At 44.5% G+C, this 21,193-nt stretch overlaps 1 protein-coding gene across 1 annotated transcript in view; it reads right to left on the bottom strand.

Moving 5' to 3' along the window:
* LOC138662868 (oocyte zinc finger protein XlCOF6-like) overlaps positions 1–18,845 on the bottom strand; it is a 52,755-nt gene extending 33,910 nt beyond the window's left edge. The window contains exons 1-5 of the mRNA XM_069748854.1: positions 18,700–18,845; positions 18,391–18,570; positions 18,185–18,308; positions 18,004–18,101; positions 8,604–8,694 (exon numbers count right to left, since the gene is read on the bottom strand). Of these exons, the coding sequence (XP_069604955.1) occupies positions 8,604–8,694; positions 18,004–18,101; positions 18,185–18,308; positions 18,391–18,570; positions 18,700–18,777 (571 nt within the window). The 5' untranslated portion in view covers positions 18,778–18,845. The remainder of the gene's footprint in view (positions 1–8,603; positions 8,695–18,003; positions 18,102–18,184; positions 18,309–18,390; positions 18,571–18,699) is intronic.
* Positions 18,846–21,193: the final 2,348 nt, after the last annotated feature.

Below are 21,193 nucleotides of genomic sequence, written 5' to 3'. Positions count from 1 at the left end.
TAAAGGTGGAAGTTTTTTGGTATTGCTGCTGGAACTATTAATAGCGGTGACACTTTGCGCCACCATTTTTTATATATATTTTCTAGAGATTCCAAATATGTATTTATTATTCTCCCATCTTAAATAGTTTGTCTAATATCTTACAATAACAGAACAAAGGACTCTCATGGATTCTAGAGTCTTCTAATCCAGTTCTAGCTGGCAAAGCTTTCCAATGCAGCTATGCCGGTCGTAAATTCCTCTCTTCAATAAAACTCCCCCACATACATTGGCAAGGCAAGGTCTTGCCTGAGTGAAAGGGAAGGGGGGTTTTTTTGGCCAACATCCTGGGCTGACAATAGAAACTAAACTTATATGATATTTAATACAATATCGTGACAAAATCCATGTAGAGGGGTTAAAGAAGTTAAAGGGTAATGGGCAAAACTGTGACTATAGACAATTACACATCTACTGAAATGATCAAGCTGAACAATCATCCTCAGGAAAAAAAAATGAGTAGTGGTGAAACTTCTCTGGAGAAATTGGAGTATGGGACTCGGTGGCTCTAAGCAATATAAACTATCGGTATGGGACTTGGTGGCTCTAAGCAGTATAAACTATCGTAAGGACCAATATTTTCTGACAGATAAATGTCAAGAAGAAATATTAGACATTTAAATAGAACTTTTTATAATAGTGCAGAGCTGAGGGATCTTAAATTTAGATCTCAGGTATTTGGTAACTGAAACCTTTTTCTAAACACTTCCAGGGAGTTACAGACTCAGATAAGTGAGGCAGGCCGATCCCACCACAATCAAACTATCATGCAGAATGAACATGTATATAAAAAAAAAAGTTACATCCTCAACAACAACATATGTATAAGGGGAGAACTCCAACACTAAACCGGAGTTGCACTCATTCATGGTGGACTACTGGAGCTACTATGAGTCCTGACTAGTAGAGTAGAGAAAGTTAGCGCCCACATTTCAGGAGAGATTACTGCACAATCCGAATTAACGTATATACTCGAGTATAAGCCGACCCGAGTATAAGCCGAGACCCCTAATTTTGACACAAAAAACTGAGAAAACTTAATGACTCGAGTATAAGCCTAGGGTGGAAAATGCAGCAGATACCGGTAAATGTCAAAAATAAAAATAGATACCAATAAAAGTAAAATTAATTGAGACATCAGTAGGTTAAGTGTTTTTGAATATCCATATTGAATCAGGAGCCCCAGATAATGCTCCATACAGTTCATGATGGGCCCCATAAGATGCTCCATACAAAATACACCCCATATAATGCTGCACAAATGCTGATTATAGCCCCATAAGATGCTCCATACAGACATTTGCCCCATATAATGCTCCACAAATGCTGATTATGGCCCAGTAGCTTAGCTACTGGGGGGGCAGAGGGGGCCATTGCCCCGGGCCCAGTCATCTGAAGGGGCCCACCAGGAGATCCACAGCCGAGTCTGAGGTGTCAGGCAGAGAGCAGCACAATGCCGGCTGCAGAGCCCCCCTCCGTGCAGAGTGCGATGTGGTCTCACCCGAGGAGTCTCTTCCTGGTTGGCAGCAGCAGATGCAGTTACTTTCTGGCTGTGCACGCTTGGTTTGGCTGAGGCACGCTGGGTCCTAGTGCCCTCCTTGCATCTCTCTGGACACTTCCTGGTTCTCCTCACTGCCTGAAAACTTCATCAGTAAGTGGGGATGGAGTTTGTTAGCGTAATTCGGTTTAGGCATATCATGGTCACTGTGGGGGTGAATGTGAGAGGATTGTGTTATTGTAGGGGCTGAAGTGGGAGAGGACAGGGCACTGTGGGGTAAATGTGAAACGATGGGGGTTATTGTGGGTGCGCAGGGGGACAGGGCACTGTGGGGGTAAATGAGAGCGGGTGATGGTATAGTGGGAGGGAGACAAGGCACTGTGGAGGTGAATGGGAGAGTTTGAGGGTATTATGAGGGCTGACGTAGGTGAGGGGGCACTGGCGGACTGATGATTATTATACTGTTTAAAGGGCCACTGTCACCCCCTCCAGCCGTTATAAACTAAGAGAGCCACCTTGTGCAGCAGTAATGCTGCCTTCTAACAAGGTGGCTCTTTTAGTTTTGTGTTCATGTATTACTTAAATAAAGCGCTTTGAAACTTTTCAAAAATACCTGTCTTTGTACACGGAGGCAGGTCTGAAGCCTCCTCTGTGAAGCGCCCAACTGCCGTCACTCATCTCTTCTGGGGCGATGGTCGCCCCCTGTTCTTCTTAAATCCGGCGCCTGCGCTGCGCGTGCCTGCCTGGGGCAGGCGCATTGAGAATTGGCAGTCATAGCTCAGATGCCGGGTTCCTGACTGCGCCTGTGCGGGCAGTGCAGCCACCCTGTTATGCATTATGCACAGTGCGGGGCTGGGATTCCTGGGCATGCGCACTGCGCTTGTCAGACGCTCCCCCAGGTTCCCCGCCTTCCAGCGTCGGTCTGTGCAGGAATCTGCCCAGGAATCCCAGCCCCGCACTGTGCATAATGCATAACACAGTGCGGGGCGGGGATTCAGTAACAGGGTGGCCGCACTGTCTGCACAGGCGCCGTCAGGAACCCGGCATTGAGCTATGACTGCCAATTCTCAATGCGCCTGCCCCAGGCAGGCAAGCACAGCGCAGGCGCTGGATTTAAGAAGAACAGCGCACAGGGGGCGGCGACCATCGCCCCAGAAGAGATGAGTGACGGCAGTTGGGCACTTCACAGAGGAGGCTTCAGACCCGCCTCCGTGGACAAAGATAGGTATTTTTGAAAAGTTTCAAAGCGCTTTATTTTAGTAATACAGGTGGCTCTTATGTTTTTGTTCCCTAATAACGCTGAAATATTCACTTTTATAAATTGCGTGCCATACCTGTATTGAGTCTGGGGGGTACGTCTTTTGTCCCCAGACACAACCGCCTCCCACCCGTCCATCATCCCACCGGGCGCTGATGCCTGGGCTCTCATTTTTCGGGCATGCGCCGTGTGCGCTGCCCTGGAACTCCCATCAGCTGATGTACTGATATTGCGTGTAGCGGAGGCCCGAGATCCCGCCCCGCAGTGTGTTATGATTTATTCACACTGCGGGGCTGGGAATCTGGTGCTATGCGCAGGTGCGATCTACTTACATCACTTGATATAAGTTCCAGGGCAGCGCACCCTGCGCATGCCCGAGAAATAATTGCAGAGCGCCAGTGACGGCACAAGACAGAGAGGAGGCGGTGCTCGGTGGGATGATGAACGGCTGCGAGGCGGCTGAGTCAGGGGGAGAAAACGTACCTCCCAGACTCAATACAGGTATGGCGCACAATTTATAAAAGTGAATATTTCAGTGTTATTAAAGATCAAAAACATAAGAGCCACCTTCACAGAATGCAGCCTTAGTGCTGAAGAAGGTGGCTCTTTTACCTTAATAGGCCCTGGGGGGGTGACAGGTTCCCTTTAAGTTATTAAAGGCTTGGGATAATTTTCTGTCACTCTACAGACTGCCAAATCATGATGGGGTGCACCTGCCATCATGAGCCCCCAAGACCACTGGTGTGATCAGACTGTCATGCGACCACGTTTGCTATTTGCACGTGTTGACTAGACAAGTTTGACTTCTCTCAATAGAAGAAAATCGTCACACGACCTCCTGCTCTCATCAGCGATGCTGGGGCCATTATTACTGTACACAGGGGGACTCCTAAATATTAAGTAGACACTTACGTAGCATTAAAGCCTAACTACTGGTTGGCAGATAGTGCTGTACCGGCTGTCAGTCTGTCCCAGGGCATCAGTTACAGTCGCCGCTCTCTATACAGAGCGGTGACTGAAAAATGTTGAAGTAATAGTATACACAGATGGGAAAAGTGAATGGCTCCACCGGAAAGAACGTCCTCTGTAAGTCACCATCTACAACTGTACTGTGATCTCTCTATGTCATGCAGCACTGGTATCTACCACTATATGGTATTACTGTATGGCGGTATTATCAGTGCGGGTTATTGTATAGAGATTTATTTTGTCTGTGGACACAGACAGAAAAGGGCCTATGTGCAAGAACAATATATGGGCCCTTTGCAGCCCAAGAACTTCTAAAAATACAAAATTGCACCTTATTTAGAGGTAGAAAAGGCCCCCCTTAACTCTTGAGCCCATGTGCTGCCGCATAGTTTGCACTAATGATATGTCCGCTTGTTAGGGGCCCACTCACATGTTTCGCCCCCCCTGAGCTGAACCCCTAGCTACGCCTCTGTTATGGCCCCATAAGATGCTCCATAAAGTCATTTGCCCCATGTAATGCTCCATAAATGCTGATTATGGCCCCATAAGATGCTCCATAAAGTCATTTGCCCCATGTAATGCTCCATAAATGCTGATTATGGCCCCATAAGATGCTCCATAAAGTCATTTGCCCCATGTAATGCTCCATAAATGCTGATTATGGCCCCATAAGATGCTCCATAAAGTCATTTGCCCCATGTATTGCTCCATAAATGCTGATTATGGCCCCATAAGATGCTCCATAAAGTCATTTGCCCCATGTAATGCTCCATAAATGCTGATTATGGCCCCATAAGATGCTCCATAAAGTCATTTGCCCCATGTAATGCTCCATAAATGCTGATTATGGCCCCATAAGATGCTCCATAAAGTCATTTGCCCCATGTAATGCTCCATAAATGCTGATTATGGCCCCATAAGATGCTCCATAAAGTCATTTGCCCCATATGCTGTTACTGCGATTAAAAAAAAAAAAAAATCACATACTCACCTCTCGTCGCTCAGGCCCCCGGCACTTACTATATTCACCTGCTCCGCGTTCCACCGCTGCCAGTCGCCGCTACGTTCCACGTCCACTGCACTGACTGCTCAGGCAGAGGGCGGCGCGCACTAATAGCGTCACCGCGCCCTCTGACCTGAGCATCAGTGCAGTGGACGGGGAGCGTAGCAGCAGCTGGCGACAGTGGAACGGGGAGCAGGAGAATATCGCGCACTGCTTATACTCACCTGCTCCTGACGCGGTACCTGCACGTCTGTTTCCCGGCGCTGGCAGCTTCTTCCTGTAGTGAGCGGTCACATGGTACTGCCACTCCACCTCCCCTACGGACCCCTGGGTATGACTCGAGTATAAGCTGAGAGAGGCAATTTCAGCCTAAAAAAATGGGCTGAAATTGTCGGCTTATACTCGAGTATATACGGTATTTAGGATTGAAAACATAATGTAATTTATGAGGTGGAGTGAATCCATGAAACCAGGGCTGGAGCCAACACATCTCCTGCAGGCGGGCATAAATGTACAGTTTGTACAGAAAGTATTCAGAGTATTCAGTATTTTTCACTCTTTGTTTCATTGCAGCCATCCCATTGCATTACACCCCATCTTGACTGAAAACAAAACAGAAATGTAGAAATTTGTGCAAATTTAATATAAAAGAAAAACTGAAATATCACATGGTCATAAGTCTTCAGACCCTTTGCTTAGACACTCATATCAGTCACATACTGTCCATTTCCGTGTGATCCTCCTTGAGATGGTTCTACTCCTTCATTGGAGGCCAGCTGTGTTTAAATAACCCCCGAAGCCTTTTTCAGTTTAGCGTTTTCGTTTTTCACTCCCCTTCTTCTCAGAGAGATAACTTTTTTATTTTTCCATCAATATGGCCATGTGAGGACTTGTTTTTGCGGGACGAGTTGTACTTTTGAATGCCACCATTGATTTTACCATGTTGTGTACTAGAAAATGGGAAAAAATTACAAGTGCGGTGAAATTTAAAAAATAAAAGTGCAATCCCACACTTGTCATTTCTTTGGCTTTTTTGCTACGTTCACTAAACTGACCTGCCATTATGATTCTCCAGGTCATTACGAGTTCATACACAACAAACATGTCTAGGTTCTTTTTCATCTATGTGGTGAAAAAAAAAACAAAACAAAAAGACTTTGCTAAAAAATAAAATTTGCGCCATTTTCTGATACCCATAGTGTCTCTTTTTTCGTGATCTCGGGTTGGGTGAAGGCTTATTTTTTTGAGCGCTGAGCTGACGTTTTTAATGACACCATGTTGGTGCAGATACGATCTTTTGATCGCCCATTGTTGCATTTTAATGCAATCTCGCGGTGACCAAAAAAAACATAATTCTGGCGTTTTGACTTTTTTTCTCGCTATGTCATTTAGCAATCAGATTAATCTTTTTTTTATAGATCAGGCGATTCTGAACGCAGCGGCGCCAAATATGTGTATGTTTGATTTTATTTTTATTGTTTTATTTTGAATGGGCGAAAGGGGCTGATTTGAATTTTTAAAAACTTTTTTTTGTTTTACTTTTGGCATACTTCAATAGTCTCCATAGAAGACTATTGCTAAAAAACACATGAAGGACTCCCAGACTATGAGAAATAAGATTCTCTGGTCTGATGAGACAAAGATGGACCTTTTTAGTGATAATTCTAAGCGGTATGTGTGGAGAAAACCAGGCACTGCTCATCACCTGCCCAATACAATCCCAACAGTGAAGCATGGTGGTGGCAGCATCATGTTATGGGGGTGTTTTTCAGCTGTAGGGACAGGACGACTGGTTGTCATTGAAGGAAACATGAATGCGGCCAAGTACAGAGATATCCTGGATGAAAACCTCTTCCAGAGTGCTCTGGACCTCAGACTTGGCCGAAGGTTCACCTTCCAACAAGACATTGACCCCTAAGCACACAGCTAAAATAACAAAGGAGCGGCTTCAGAACAACTCTGTGACCATTCTTGACCGGCCCAGCTAGAGTCCTGACCTAAACCAAATTGAGCATCTCTGGAAAGACCTGAAAATGGCGTCCACCAACGTTCACCGTCCCACCTGACCATACTGGAGAGGATCTGCAAGGAAGAATGGCCGAGGATCCCCAAATCCAGGGGTGAAAAACTTGTTGCATCATTCCCAAGAAGACTCATGGCTGTACTAGCTAAAAAGGGGCTTCTCCTCAATACTGAGCAAAGGGGCTGAAGACTTATGACCATGGGATAGTTCAGTTTTTCTTTTTTAATAAATTTGCAAAAATTACTACATTCCTGTTTTTTTCAGTCAAGATGGGGTGCAGAATGTACATTAATGAGAAAAAAATGAACTTTTTTGAATTTACCAAATGGCTGCAATGAAACAGAGTGAAAAATGTAAAGGGTCTGAATACTTTCTGTACCCACCGTACATTTATTCCCGCCTGCAGGAGATGTGTTGGCTCCAGCCCTGGTTTCATGGATTCACTCCATGCCATAAATTACATTATGTTTTCAATCCTAAGGTATTCAGATTGTGCAGTAATCTCTCCTGAAATGGGGGCGCTAATACTTTCTCTACGCTACTTTCCGTGCCCACTGTATATTACAGCCATCAGCCACGCACAACTTAGAGATACATCATGGCGCAGGTGTACTAATTATTATGTAGTTTATCACAATCCTGTCTGAAGTTAGTCGGTTTTATAAGAAATTGTAAAATCAGGATAAAAGGAAACTCTGCTGTTATTGTCCAGAAATTCACACTTGGCCTCACTGCACATTTAATGTTGTCGCTCATAAAAGTGAAGTTTGGCCAGAAAGACTGGACCTGATCTTGTAGGGACCATATGATCACATTCAGCAGCACAGAAGGGAGAGAAGGGAGATTCATCCGATATCAGGGATCTAAAAACCACCCAAGCGATCCATAATAGGATGACCAGCCAGAGACATAATATTAGGAAAGGTGTAATCTGTCTATTTAGGCATTTTGTTTTAGAATATGAACGAGATCCCACCAGTTTAAGACTCAATATATCAGAACAAATATCAGAACATGTGTCTAATCGGTCCCAAAGACTTGTGAATAGAGAATCCTATTGGATTTTTACACTATCCACACTTAAACCGGAGGATTTTCCATGTACGTATATTGTTCGTTATATGGATTTTATTGTGCATCCAATATGCATTTTACATCTATTTGTATAGTTTTGTATACAAAGAAAGGTTTCTATACAAAAAACTGCCGCATAGGCGCGGTTTAATTAATGAATTAAGCAACTGGATCAGTGACGCCGTTCTGGAGGATATAAAACATCCACAATGTATCATTTGTATATGCCTGAGGAAGGAGATGGTTCACATCGGAAATGGGTAGAATGTTAAAATGAAAAGTTTTGGTGTTTTTTTTTACGTTCATTTGTTTTGATAGCCAACTTTCTGGCTCAGCACTTGGCAGCTCTTTTCAAAGCCCTGATTTTTTCCTTCTTCCCACATCAGGGATTTTGGAAGCCAACAACATCATTACCCTCCGTTTTCTCATCATAATATATTTCTATCTTGTCAGCACATTCTACGTACGCTGTCATTTGGCTTTATAGTTCACAGATCTGGGCAGGTAACAGCGTCTCCTAAACCCAGGGGGTAGGTGGATCTACCAGGTTGTAAGTTCTATAGAAAAGGGCTTTCAATGACCAAAGTCATTAGAACAGTTTTGGGTGGAGGAGAATGTTGTGGTCTAGAGGCAAAATGGTGATCATGGTAATACGGCCGGACTACACCACCGATAAAGCAGCCACAGCCGGTGATGAGAAGAATCTGTGACCTCTCTGCATTTAATGGTTACTACTCACCTGAGTAGCCATATGTGGGAATCTCCTCTTTACACCGCTCATCCCCCCTCACATATGTCTCTGTAGTATTAATATGGGTCAGATCTTCACCCTGAAACAAATATTGTAAAAGTCACCGACAGATGGAGAAGTCACATCTATGATCAGCTCTAATCCTGCCATCTCCACCGTTCTCATTACACAAGTATAAAACATATAATACTGGTGGATAAAGGAACACTGAACACAAGACGTTCACAGCCATCTACACAATGTGACAGGGTCACTGGTAAGGTGATAGAGGTGATACCGTATGTGTCACTGCGCTTAACGGCGTCAGTGATGTGAAACCAGAGCATTTTTCTCCAGCACACTACGTGTTGTGAGGGTTAAGTTGTATAAACAGGGCTGGATTTATGTGGACCTTCACAGAGCGGGTGGGAGAAGGTCCACATCTCCCCTGGCAGACCTGCCAGGACCTGCGTGAGGACATGATCATGTGATCAATGACATGATGGGGAAGTTACAGGCTTGGGTTGACATAACCGAGCTCTACAGTCTGGGTTCAGCTAGCCTGGAGAGAGGACTCCAGAGGCTTTGTGGCTCATCAAGTACAGACTGAACCTGTCCTGCTCCAGAGCGGGGTGCCACCCACAACATATGGACTGTGCTGCAGAATTTTGTTTTCTTTTATCGTTTTGTTTTTGTTTTAGCCAAGAAGGCTGAGTTTGTTTTCCCCACAAGTTGGATTATGCTGCCTTACAATACATCAACGATGATTTAAATAGACGGTGTTCACATTTTTCCTACCTCAGTGTGCCACCACGTGAGTGAACTACCACAACATCATAAAACCTCTTTCACACGTTCATGTCTCCGGTATGTGAGGTGACAGTTTTCACACGTACCGGAGACAGGTACACATACACCCATTCAAATGAATGGGTCTGTGCACGTCAGTGTGTCATGTCCGTTTTTTACCGTCCGCACGGACGGCAAAACGTACTGCACACGTGCAGATGGAGAACACACGTGCAGATGGAGAACACACATTGATGTCCTCCGTGCGACACGCATCAGCACCGCGGAAGAAGAGCTACAGTAAGAGCCATTTCCCGGCGGCAGGTGCTGAAGACAGCTCTCATTATTCTCCCCTGCTCTACCGGCGGTCAGCGCTGCTAATAACAGTGACAGCAGGAGCGGATTATCAGGGTATTCATCACCCGCCGCCTGCAATATATCGAAATAAATGAATGAAAACCCCGGTGTGGGTTCCCCCCTATTTTCTTGAACCAACCAGGAAAACCTCACAGCTGGGGGCTGCAACCCTCAGCTGTTAGCTTCAGCAAGGCTGGCTATCAAGAATAGAGGGGTACCCACGCTATTTTTTAAAATTATTTAAATATATAATTTTAAAAAATGGTGTGGGGTCCCCCCATTTTTGACAACCAGCCTTGCTAAAGCTCACAGCTTGGGGCTGGTTTTCTCAGGCTAGTAAGGGGTCATGGATATTGACCCCCCAGCCTAAAAACAGCAGCCTGCAGCTGCCTAGAAAAGGTGCATCTATTAGATGTGTCAATTTTGGCGCTTTGCCCGACTCTTCCCACTTGCCCTGTAGCAGTGGCAAGTGGGGTTAATATTTGAGGGGTTGATTTCATCTTTGTATTGTCAGGTGACATCAAGCCCAAAGCATAGTAATTGAGAAGTGTCTAAGACATCTCTCCATTACTAATCCTATAGTTATATGGTAAATAAAGACACAGCCAGAATAAAATCCTTTAATTAAAAAAAATGACTGACTCCTTTAATATTCTCAATTAAACCATACTTACAACCTCGCTTAATTCCACTGAAGCCATCGATCTCCTGTAATAAAAATAAAATAACAAAACAATATTCCATACCTGTCTGTAATTCTGTCCCATGCATGCGTAATCCGTGTCTGGGGGATAATTCGTTTTTAACCTGGACGGTGCCAAGATGCGACCGTCCAGACTGAGAACCACTGGTGAATGAGCTGATGAAAGCGCAGCATCATTTACCATCGATGACATCATCGAGGCCGGGCTGAACTGCGGTGACCTCAGTACCGTGGGAAAATGCTAGTGATGATGTCACCGCTTGTCACTGAGGCTGCGCTCGCAGCAGCTCATTCACCAGTGGTTTTCAGCCTGGACGGTCGCATCTTGGCACCCTTCAGGCTGAAAACTATTTAGCCCCCAGACATGGATTACAGCGTGGGACAGAACGAGGGACAGGTATGGTATACTGTTGTTTTTTTATTTCACTTTTATTATAGACCGAGGGCTTCGGTGGAATTAGACGATGCAGTAACTATGGTTTAATTGAGATTAATAAAGGAGTGGGACGTGTCTTAGCACTGAGGGGAGAAACCCCACAGAGTTTATTGAAAGCTGGCTGCTGGAGAAAATTGGGGCACAGTGCTGACAAAAGTTTTTGCTGTTGAGAGAGCTCATAGGGCCCCGCCGCAGCCCCCTGCCCCAGGAGCGAATCCTCGTACCATGCTTGCCAAAATACTGAATTACAGGGACAGAGACATTATCCTCAGGAAGGCTAGAGAAATGGAGGATTTGACGGCTGGAGGTCAAAAGATTGCTATTTACCCGGATTATTCTGCAGGGGTTCAGAAACAACGGATGAAGTTCACTGGAGTCAAGAGACAACCGAGGGAGCTGGGAGTGCAATACTCTATGCTGTTTCCTGCAAAGTTGAAAGAGGTGGCTTTAGATAAAACCCATTTTTTCCTGACTCCAGAGGACGCTACTCAGTGGATTGATACTAATGCTAAAAAACTTAAGGAAAAAGGCGATTGACATGTCGGGGAGATCTGGATGGGAGTTATTTCTCTGTCGCTGGAGGAGGGATCTGCGTTTAATAGAATAATTGCCAAAGGGATGAGCAACTGTTGAGGGCTGAGCTGGGCCATATTGAGTGATTGGCCGGAGGGGGCAGTAACGGTTAATAAGTATAGGGGAGGAGGGTTACGCAGGGTACTGCAAGTTTGTTTTGTAGTTTCTCTACATGTTTATATAAGTTGGAATGTTCTGTTGTGTTTTTTTTTTGTTTTTTTTAAAACGTGTGGGAAATTCTGATCGTCACGGTAGCGGGAGGCGAGTGGAGAGGGCAAAGCAAGGGAGAGTGTTCGCAATGGGCGGTGGAGCCCCACTCTTGATGAGAGGTAGAATGTGTTGTATTGGGTGGGTTAGGGGGGCAAGTTGGGAGGGATTAGACAGCACATACTTGGGAATGAGGATACTATGAAGGATGATGAGTCACATGATGGGGGGCCGCATTAAAATATTGAGTTGGAACGCGAGAGGCCTTGCGGATAAGTCTCGGCGGGCGGAGAGTCTGCAGTATGTTCGAGAACAGAGAGTCTCAATGATATGTCTGCTGGAGACGCACTTAGGCTACGTTCACATTTGCGTTGTGCGGTGCTGCGTCGGGGGGACCTCAGTGTGAGGATATGGCCGCTTACTAAAGACTATAGGCCAAATGGACGTGGAGCGGAGTCCACAGCTCTAAGGGTGTGTGCACACGTCAGGATTTCTTGCAGAAATTTCCTGAAGAAAACCAGAAATTTTCCGCATGCTTCTTTTCGCAATTTTTTCCGCGTTTTTTTTTTTTTTTTTTTTTAGCATTTTGCAAGCGTAATTAGCTTGCAGAATGCTAAAGTTTTCCAAGCGATCTGTAGCATCGCTTGGAAAACTGATTGACAGGTTGGTCACACTTGTCAAACATAGTGTTTGACAAGTGTGACCAACTTTTTACTATAGATGCTGCCTGTGCTGCATCAATAGTAAAAAGATATAATGTTATAAATAATTAAAAAATTTAAAAAAAAAAGGTTAGACTCACCCTCTGATGGCCCCCGATCTCCTCAGCGGTTGCTTTGTGTGTAGGACCTGCGATGACGTCACGGTCACATGACTGCGATGACGTCACGGTCACATGACTGCGATGACGTCACGGTCACATGACCGTGACGTCATCGAATGTCCTTCACACAGAGCATCTATAGGAACGGAAGCAGCCACATGCACCGCTGAGAGATGGGAAGACTCCGGGGGTGAGTATATCACGATTTTTTATTTTAATTCTTTTTTTTTTTAATTATATGGTGCCCAGTCCGTGGAGGAGAGTCTCCTCTCCTCCACCCTGGGTACCAACCGCATTCCCGCATGGTGGGCAGATCAATGCATTCCTAGGTGTGCGGAATCCCCGCGATTCCGCAAATTAATGAAGATGTTGCTTTTTTTCTGCGATGCGATTTTTTTCGCGGAAAAAAATGCAACATTTGCACAAGATATACGGAATACACTGAAAATAATGGGAGGCATATGTAAGCGGTTTTTTCACGTTTTTTTCTCGTTTTTATCGTGAAGAAACGTGAAAAAACGCAAAAAATCCTAAACGTGTGCACCCCCCCTAAGACATAAAGACTTTTTCCAGCACGGAGCACCGGTGACATCATTATCATTGTACTTTAATAGTTAATTTGCTTGATGTGTTTTATTAGTGATTTTATTGCTGTTTTATTAGTGGTTTTCTTGCTCATCAGTTCATGCTCAGGAATCAATGTCTCTATTCAGTGGCAGTCAGCAGAGGAAGACGAGCAGGCTAGAGTTTATGTGAACCTAAGGCCAGACTCTATAAATCTCATTTGTATCAAGGTCTTGCTCCCCATTGTACTCCCAAACCTGGCCCATTGTGTGGCTGGGGATAGTAGACTCAGGGGAGCAATCACCACGGGAGGTCTCACATACAGTCCCAGCTGATGGAATATGCCTTGTCCTGTGAGATAAAGGAAAATGTTTAAAGGGGCGGGAGAAAAAGACATAGGGTTGAATCAGGCAGTTGTTTGAGGGATTTCGATGGAAGAGGATCCAAGCTGGAATGGATGGATGATCTATGGAGCTTTGGAGATTGTTGGCTGGAGGGGTATCCATGTGCTATGGTCTGGATATCCATTGTCTGGAGGAACATAGGCTGTGACTGAACAATCTGTGGGCCAACCAAAAGTTGGGAGACAGTGGGCATCGCCTGGTATGGAGCCAGTGGAACTACCGATCTCAGATTGGGAACTTGTGGACTGAAGACATTGTACGTTGGCAATCTACCTGGATTTTTTAACCCCTTTCTGCCAATGGACGTACTATTCCGTCCATGTGGGGTGGGCCCTACTTCCCAAGGACGGAATAGTACGTCATAGCGATCGGCCGCGCTCACGAGGGGAGAGCGGCCGATCGCGGCCGGGTGTCAGCTGCCTATCGCAGCTGACATCCGGAACTATGTGCCAGGAGCGGTCACGGACAGCCCCCGGCACATTAACCCCCGGCACACCGCGATCAAACATGCCGGCGGTACAGGGAAGCATCGCGCAGGGAGGGGGCTGCCCTACCTCCCTCCATGCTCCAGACCCGGATCCAAGATGGCCGCGGCATCCGGGTCCTGCAGGGAGGGAGGTGGCTTTACAGAGCCTGCTCAGATCAGGCACTGTGAAGCCTGCAGTGCTGCAAGTCAGATCGGTGATCTGACAGAGTGCTGTGCACACTGTCAGATCACCGATCTGTGATGTCCCCACCTGGGACAAAGTAAAAAAGTTTAAAAAAAAATTTCCACACATGCAAAAAAAAAAAAAAAAAATTCCTAAATAATGAAAAAAAAATATATATATATTATTCCCATAAATTCATTTCTTTATCTAAATAATAAAAAAAAACAATAAAAGTACGCATATTTAGTATCGCCGCGTCCATAACAACCCAACCTATAAAACTATATCACTAGTTAACCCCTTCAGTAAAGACCGTAAGAAAAAAAAAAAAAAACGAGGCAAAAAACAACGCTTTATTATCATACCGCCGAACAAAAAGTGGAATAACACGCGATCAAAAAGACAGATATAAATAACCATGGTACCGCTGAAAACGTCATCTTGTCCCGCAAAAACGAGCCACCATACAGCATCATCAGCAAAAAAAAAAAAAGTTATAGTCCTTAGAATAAAGCGATGCAAAAATAATTATTTTTTCTATAAAATAGTTTTTATCGTATAAAAGCGCCAAAACATAAAAAAATGATATAAATGAGGTATCGCTGTAATCGTACTGACCCGAAGAATAAAACTGCTTTATCCATTTTACCAAACGCGGAACGGTATAAACGCCTCCCCCCAAAAAAATTCATGAATAGCTGGTTTTTGGTCATTCTGCCTAACAAAAATCGGAATAAAAAGCGATCAAAAAATGTCACGTGCCCGAAACTGTTACCAATAAAAACGTCAACTCGTCCCACAAAAAACAAGACCTCACATGACACTGTGGACCAAAATATGGAAAAATTATAGCTCTCAAAATGTGGTAACGCCAAAAATATTTTTTGCAATAAAAAGCGTCTTTTAGTGTGTGACGGCTGCCAATCGTAAAAATCCGCTAAAAAACCCGCTATAAAAGTAAATCAAACCCCCCTTCATCACCCCCTTAGTTAGGGAAAAATTAAAAAAATGTATTTATTTCCATTCTCCCATTAGGGCTAGGGTTAGGGCTAGGGTTAGGGTTAGGGCTAGGGCTAAGGCTACAGTTAGGGTTGGGGCTACAGTTAGGGTTAGGGTTTGGATTACATTTAAGGTTGGAAATAGGGTTGGGATTAGGGTTTGGGGTGTGTCTGGGTTAGAGGTGTGGTTAGGGTTACCATTGGGATTAGGGATACGGGTGTGTTTGTATTAGGGTTTCAGTTATAATTGGGGGGTTTCCACTGTTTAGGCACATCAAGGGCTCTCCAAACGCGACATGGCGTCCGATCTCAATTCCAGCCAATTCTGCGTTGAAAAAGTAAAACAGTGCTCCTTCCCTTCCGAGCCCTCCCATGCGCCCAAACAGGGGTTTACCCCAACATATGGGGTATCAGCGTACTCAGGACAAACTGGACAACAACTTTTGGGGTCCAATTTCTCTTGTTACCCTTGGGTAAATACAAAACTGGGGGTAAAAAATAATTTTTGTGGGAAAAAAAAGGATTTTTAGTTTCACGGCTCTGCGATATAAACTGTAGTGAAACACTTGGGGGCTCAAAGTTCTCACAACACATCTAGATAAGTTCCTTGGGGGGTCTAGTTTCCAATATGGGGTCACTTGTGGGGGGTTTCTACTGTTTAGGTACATACGGGGCTCTGCAAACGCAATGTGACGCCTGCAGACCAATCCATCTAAGTCTGCATTCCAAATGATGCTCCTTCCCTTCCGAGCTCTGCCATGCGCTCAAACGGTGGTTCCCCCCCACATATCGGGTATCAGCGTACTCAGGACAAATTGGACAACAATATTTAGGGTCCAATTTCTCCTGTTTCCCTTGGAAAAATACAAAACTGGGGGCTAAAAAGTAATTTTTGTGGAAAAAAAAATATTTTTTATTTGCACGGCTCTGCGTTATAAACTGTAGTGAAACACTTGGGGGTTCAAAGCGCTCACATATCTAGATGAGTTCCTTAGGGGGTCTACTTTCCAAACTGGTGTCAATTGTGGGGGGTTTAAATGTTTAGGCACATCAGTGGCTCTCCAAACGCAACATGGTGTCCCATCTCAATTCCTGTCAATTTTGCATTGAAAAGTCAAACGGCGCTCCTTCCCTTCCGAGCTCTCCCATGTGCCCAAACAGTGGTTTACTCCCACACAAGGGGTATCAGCGTACTCAGGACAAATTGTACAACAACTTTTGGGGTCCAATTTCTTCTCTTACCCTTGGGAAAATAAAAAATTGGGGGCGAAAATATAATTTTTGTGAAAAAAATGATTTTTTATCTTTACGGTTCTGCATTATAAACTTCTGTGAAGCACTTGGTGGGTCAAAGTGCTCACCACACCTCTAGATAAGTTCCTTAGGGGGTCTAGTTTCCAAAATGGTGTCACTTGTGGGGGGTTTCAATGTTTAGGCACATCAGTGGCTCTCCAAACGCAACATGGCGCCCCATCGCAATTCCAGTCAATTTTGCATTGAAAAGTCAAATGGCGCTCCTTCGCTTCCGAGCTCTGTCATGCGCCCAAACAGTGGTTTACCCCCACGTCAGGTATCGGCGTACTCAGGACAAATTGCACAACAAGGTTTGGGGTCCATTTTCTCCTGTTACCCTTGGTAAAATAAAACAAATTGGAGCTGAAGTAAATTTTTTGTGAAAAAAAGTTAAATGTTTATTTTTATTTAAACATTCCAAAAATTCCTGTGAAACACCTGAAGGGTTAATAAAATTCTTGAATGTGGTTTTGAGCACCTTGAGGGGTGCAGTTTTTAGAATGGTGTATTTTCTATCATGTAGACCCCTCAAAATGACTTCAAATGAGATGTGGTCCCTAAAAAAAAATGGTGTTGTAAAAATGAGAAATTGCTTGTCAACTTTTAACCCTTATAACTGCCTAACAAAAAAAATTTTGGGTTCCAAAATTGTGCTGATGTAAAGTAGACATGTGGGAAATGTTACTTATTAACTATTTTGTGTGACATATATCTGTGATTTAATTGCATAAAAATTCAAATTGCGAAATTTTCAAACATTTTTGCCAAATTTCCGTTTTTTTCACAAATAAACGCAGGTAATATCAAAGAAATTTTACCACTATCATGAAGTACAATATGTCCCGAGAAAACAGTGTCAGAATCACTGGGATCTGTTGAAGCGTTCCAGAGTTATAACCTCATAAAGGGACAGTGGTCAGAATTGTAAAAATTGGCCTGGTCCATAACGTGCAAACCACCCTTGGGGGTAAAGGGGTTAAACAACCATGGATGTATGGAATAAAAAAATTAGTTACATCGTTAACCTGCTTAGGTGATTTTTATAACCCACAACCTCAGATCTTCACACCATCTATTCTTGGTAACCAGCCTTGCTGAAGCTGACAGCTGAGGGTTGCAGCCCCCAGCTGTGAGTTTTGCCTGGTTGATTCAAGAAAATAGGGGGGGAACCTACACCGGGTTTTTCATTAATTTATTTAATTATATCGCAAGTGGCGGCTGAGGAATACCCCGATCATCCGCTCCTGCTGTCACTGTTATTAGCGGCAGCATGTGACGGATGATGGGAGTAGAAGTCTCAAAAGCCCCCACCTGCTATCATCGTTCAGACTTAATTATAACTCATCATTCTCTTCTGCTCCTGACGATCGCCGGCAGAGCAGGGGAGAACGATGAGAGCCGTCTTCAGCACCCGACACCTGGGAACAGCGCTTACAATAGCGCTTCTTCCCCGGCGGCAGTCTGTGTGGTACTGAGGCGGTACACGGTTGCCACATGTGTGTCGCAAGTATTACAGACACATATCTCCGGTATTGGTTTTTCCGGGATCGGAAATAAACGGAAGTGTGAAATTGGCCTAAGGGAGATCTCATGACACCTTCTCTCCATCTACCTGATCCTGAGGAACATTGGGATCTTCTTGGTTACAGTCCTGTGGAAGAAGAAGAGGACGGGGACATCTCTCTGGTGTTGTCCTCTTACTGGATAGATCTGGAGGAAACACATACAGGGAGTGAATTCATTCTTTACATACATATAATTATAGGCCGTGTGTATTTAGTCCTGTCTATTACCTGGAGATGTGAGGGGCTGGGGAACCTCCATTATGACCTTCTTGTACAGATCTCTGTGTCCTTCTAAATACTCCCACTCCTCCATGGAGAAATAGACAGCGACATCCTGACACCTTATAGGAACCTGACACATACAATGATACCGTCATCCCCCGATCCCTTCATAGTGTTACTGTATAATGTCCCAGCATTCCCAGCAGTGTCACCTCTCCAGTCAGCAGCTCAATCATCTTGTAGATGAGTTCTAGGATCTTCTGGTCATTGATGTCCTCATGGATCAGGGGGTGAGGTGGAGGCCCCGTGATTGGGCTCAGGGGTCTTCCCCATCCTTCAGACACAGGGTCCTGACAGCGCTCACTAGAGGTCTTCTTCACCACTGTGTAATCCTGGTAATGGAGAGACGCATTAATAAATCTCACTACAGACATTTCCAGAGTCCTCACCTCTCCAGTTCTGTCCATCTGTTATTCCCATAGATAAGAATGATGTAATGTGACGTCATCAGAATCTCTCACCTCTCCAGTAAGCCGGAAGAGGATCTCTAGGGTGAGGTGTAATATCCTCTCCGCCATCTTGTCTCTGTCCATATCCATCTGTGATGGGTAAATCAGGAAAGTTTTCTTCTGTAGAAGATCTTCACTGAGAGAATCAGATATTGTAGAGACCTGAATGAGAAGATGAGCCGATGTAACATCATAAGAATCCTGTAATAATACAATTACTGGAGATAATAAGGGAAACATATGAGGAGATTTATTATTTTACAGTATTTAGTTTCCTTCTTTACATCTACTAATAAATCCTATATATTTAGGTCACAGACAACAAGCAGTTTCTTCCTCGGAGTCGGCAGCTGAATACGTTTCTCATAGACTCATCTTCCATAACGCTAATTCTCGTCTCATTTACCGACCCTGGAATCGGCATTAGCAATACTGCAGGAGATATTCATTACACACGACATGAGAAATAACTACTTCATGGTGAGGACGACATCTTCATCTTCTACTACGACTCTAGAAACATATTTGGCCAGAGTCGGTAACTGACTCCATCACCACCGGCCTCTATATGAAGGTTTCCCATTTTCCCCGCACTGTAATCTTCTATCACATTAGATATCAGGTCTGATTCACACACAGAAGTTTGTTTATAGCCTAGGAATGGGGTAATACCGATGGAGCTCTCCAGGCTAGTAATATCAGCTGATAACTGTATACTTAGCCTTTAGTGGCTATTAAAATGGGGGACCCACCAAAATAGTGATGTAGGGTCCCCTGTTGTGAATTCTGTGGCAGAGCTCCCTCCTGTGGTCACAAGTGGTACTTCGGCTGGTTCTCTCTGTGAGCTTCCGTTGGAGGAGGAAAGTGGTACTGCGGCTTCTGAGTTTCCTTCCTCAGGTGATGTGGTGAGGTCGTTAGGTGTTTCCCTATTTAACTCCACCCAGTGCTTTGATCCTGGCCTCCAGTCAATGTTCTAGTGTTGGACCTGTTTCCTCCTGGATCGTTCCTGTGGCTTGCTGCTCTGCATAGCTAAGTTCCTCTTTGCTATTTGTTTGCTGTTTTTTTCTGTCCAGCTTGTCAATTTGTTTTTTTCTGCTTGCTGGAAGCTCTGGGACGCAGAGGGTGTACCTCCGTGCCGTTAGTTCGGTACGGAGGGTCTTTTTGCCCCCTTTGCGTGGTTTTTGAAGGGTTTTGTGTTGACCGCAAAGTTACCTTACCTATCCTCGCTCTGTTCAGAAAGTTGGGCCTCACTTTGCTAAATCTATTTCATCTCTACGTTTGTCTCTTCATCTTTACTCACAGTCATTATATGTGGGGGCTGCCTTTTCCTTTGGGGTATTTCTCTGAGGCAAGTGTGAAGAGCAGAACAAAAATGATTACCTCAATGAACAAAAATAAAAAAAAAGAATTTGTGATAAATATTGACCTGTCCATTCAAGGACATTTTAGCTATAGTATGAAATCCTGTTTTTCTTGTCTGTGGAATTGCCTTTGTACTGTTTGTTGTGAAACTGCCGCCCACGAAACTGTTTTCTTTTCTTTTCTTTCTTTCCTGTTTTGTCTCTTTGTTTAAACATGCAAAACTTGTATAACCACTAAACCTACTGAAACAACTATATAAAGAAGGGATAGCACCATGAAGGCAGGCGTGCTTCAGAGACTTCCCAGTGATACACTATACAAGACGTGTCTTGTGTATTATTTCTGGTGATTCCCCGATCCGATTCCGATCACTGGCTCGCTCTTCTTACCTGCATCTCAAAAACATTTCTAGAATTCGCCCTTTTCTTACTTTCGACTCTGCAAAAACTCTTACTGTTTCACTTATTCATTCTCGTCTGGACTATTGTAACTCTCTACTAATCGGCCTCCCTCTTACCAAACTCTCCCCGCTCCAATCTGTCCTGAATGCTGCTGCCAGGATCATATTCCTCACCAACCGTTACACCGATGCCTCTACCTTGTGCCAGTCATTACACTGGTTACCCATCCACTCAAGAATCCAGTACAAAACTACTACCCTCATCCACAAAGCACTCCATGGCTCAGCACCACCCTACATCTCCTCTCTGGTCTCAGTCTACCACCCTACCCGTGCCCTCCGCTCCACTGATGACCTCAGGTTAGCATCCTCAATAATCAGAACCTCCCACTCCCGTCTCCAAGACTTTACACGTGCTGCGCCGATTCTTTGGAATGCACTACCTAGGATAATACGATTAATCCCCAATCCCCACAGTTTTAAGCGTGCCCTAAAAACTCATTTGTTCAGACTGGCCTACCGCCTCAATGCATTAACCTAACGATCCCTGTGTGGCCTATATTAAAAAAAAAAAAAAATTAATTAACTGGTTCATGCAGCTTTACATGAACACCCAAGCCTTACACTATGGCTGGTCCGAATAACTATAGCAATTGTTACCATCCACCTCTCGTGTCTCCCCTTTTCCTCATAGTTTGTAAGCTTACGAGCAGGGCCCTCACTCCTCTTGGTATCTGTTTTGAA

This window comes from Ranitomeya imitator, chromosome 2 (assembly GCF_032444005.1).
Source record: "Ranitomeya imitator isolate aRanImi1 chromosome 2, aRanImi1.pri, whole genome shotgun sequence".
NCBI classification, from domain to species: Eukaryota; Metazoa; Chordata; class Amphibia; order Anura; family Dendrobatidae; genus Ranitomeya; species Ranitomeya imitator.
Note: the sequence above shows the minus strand (reverse complement) of the source record. Positions and strands in the feature narration are given on the sequence as shown.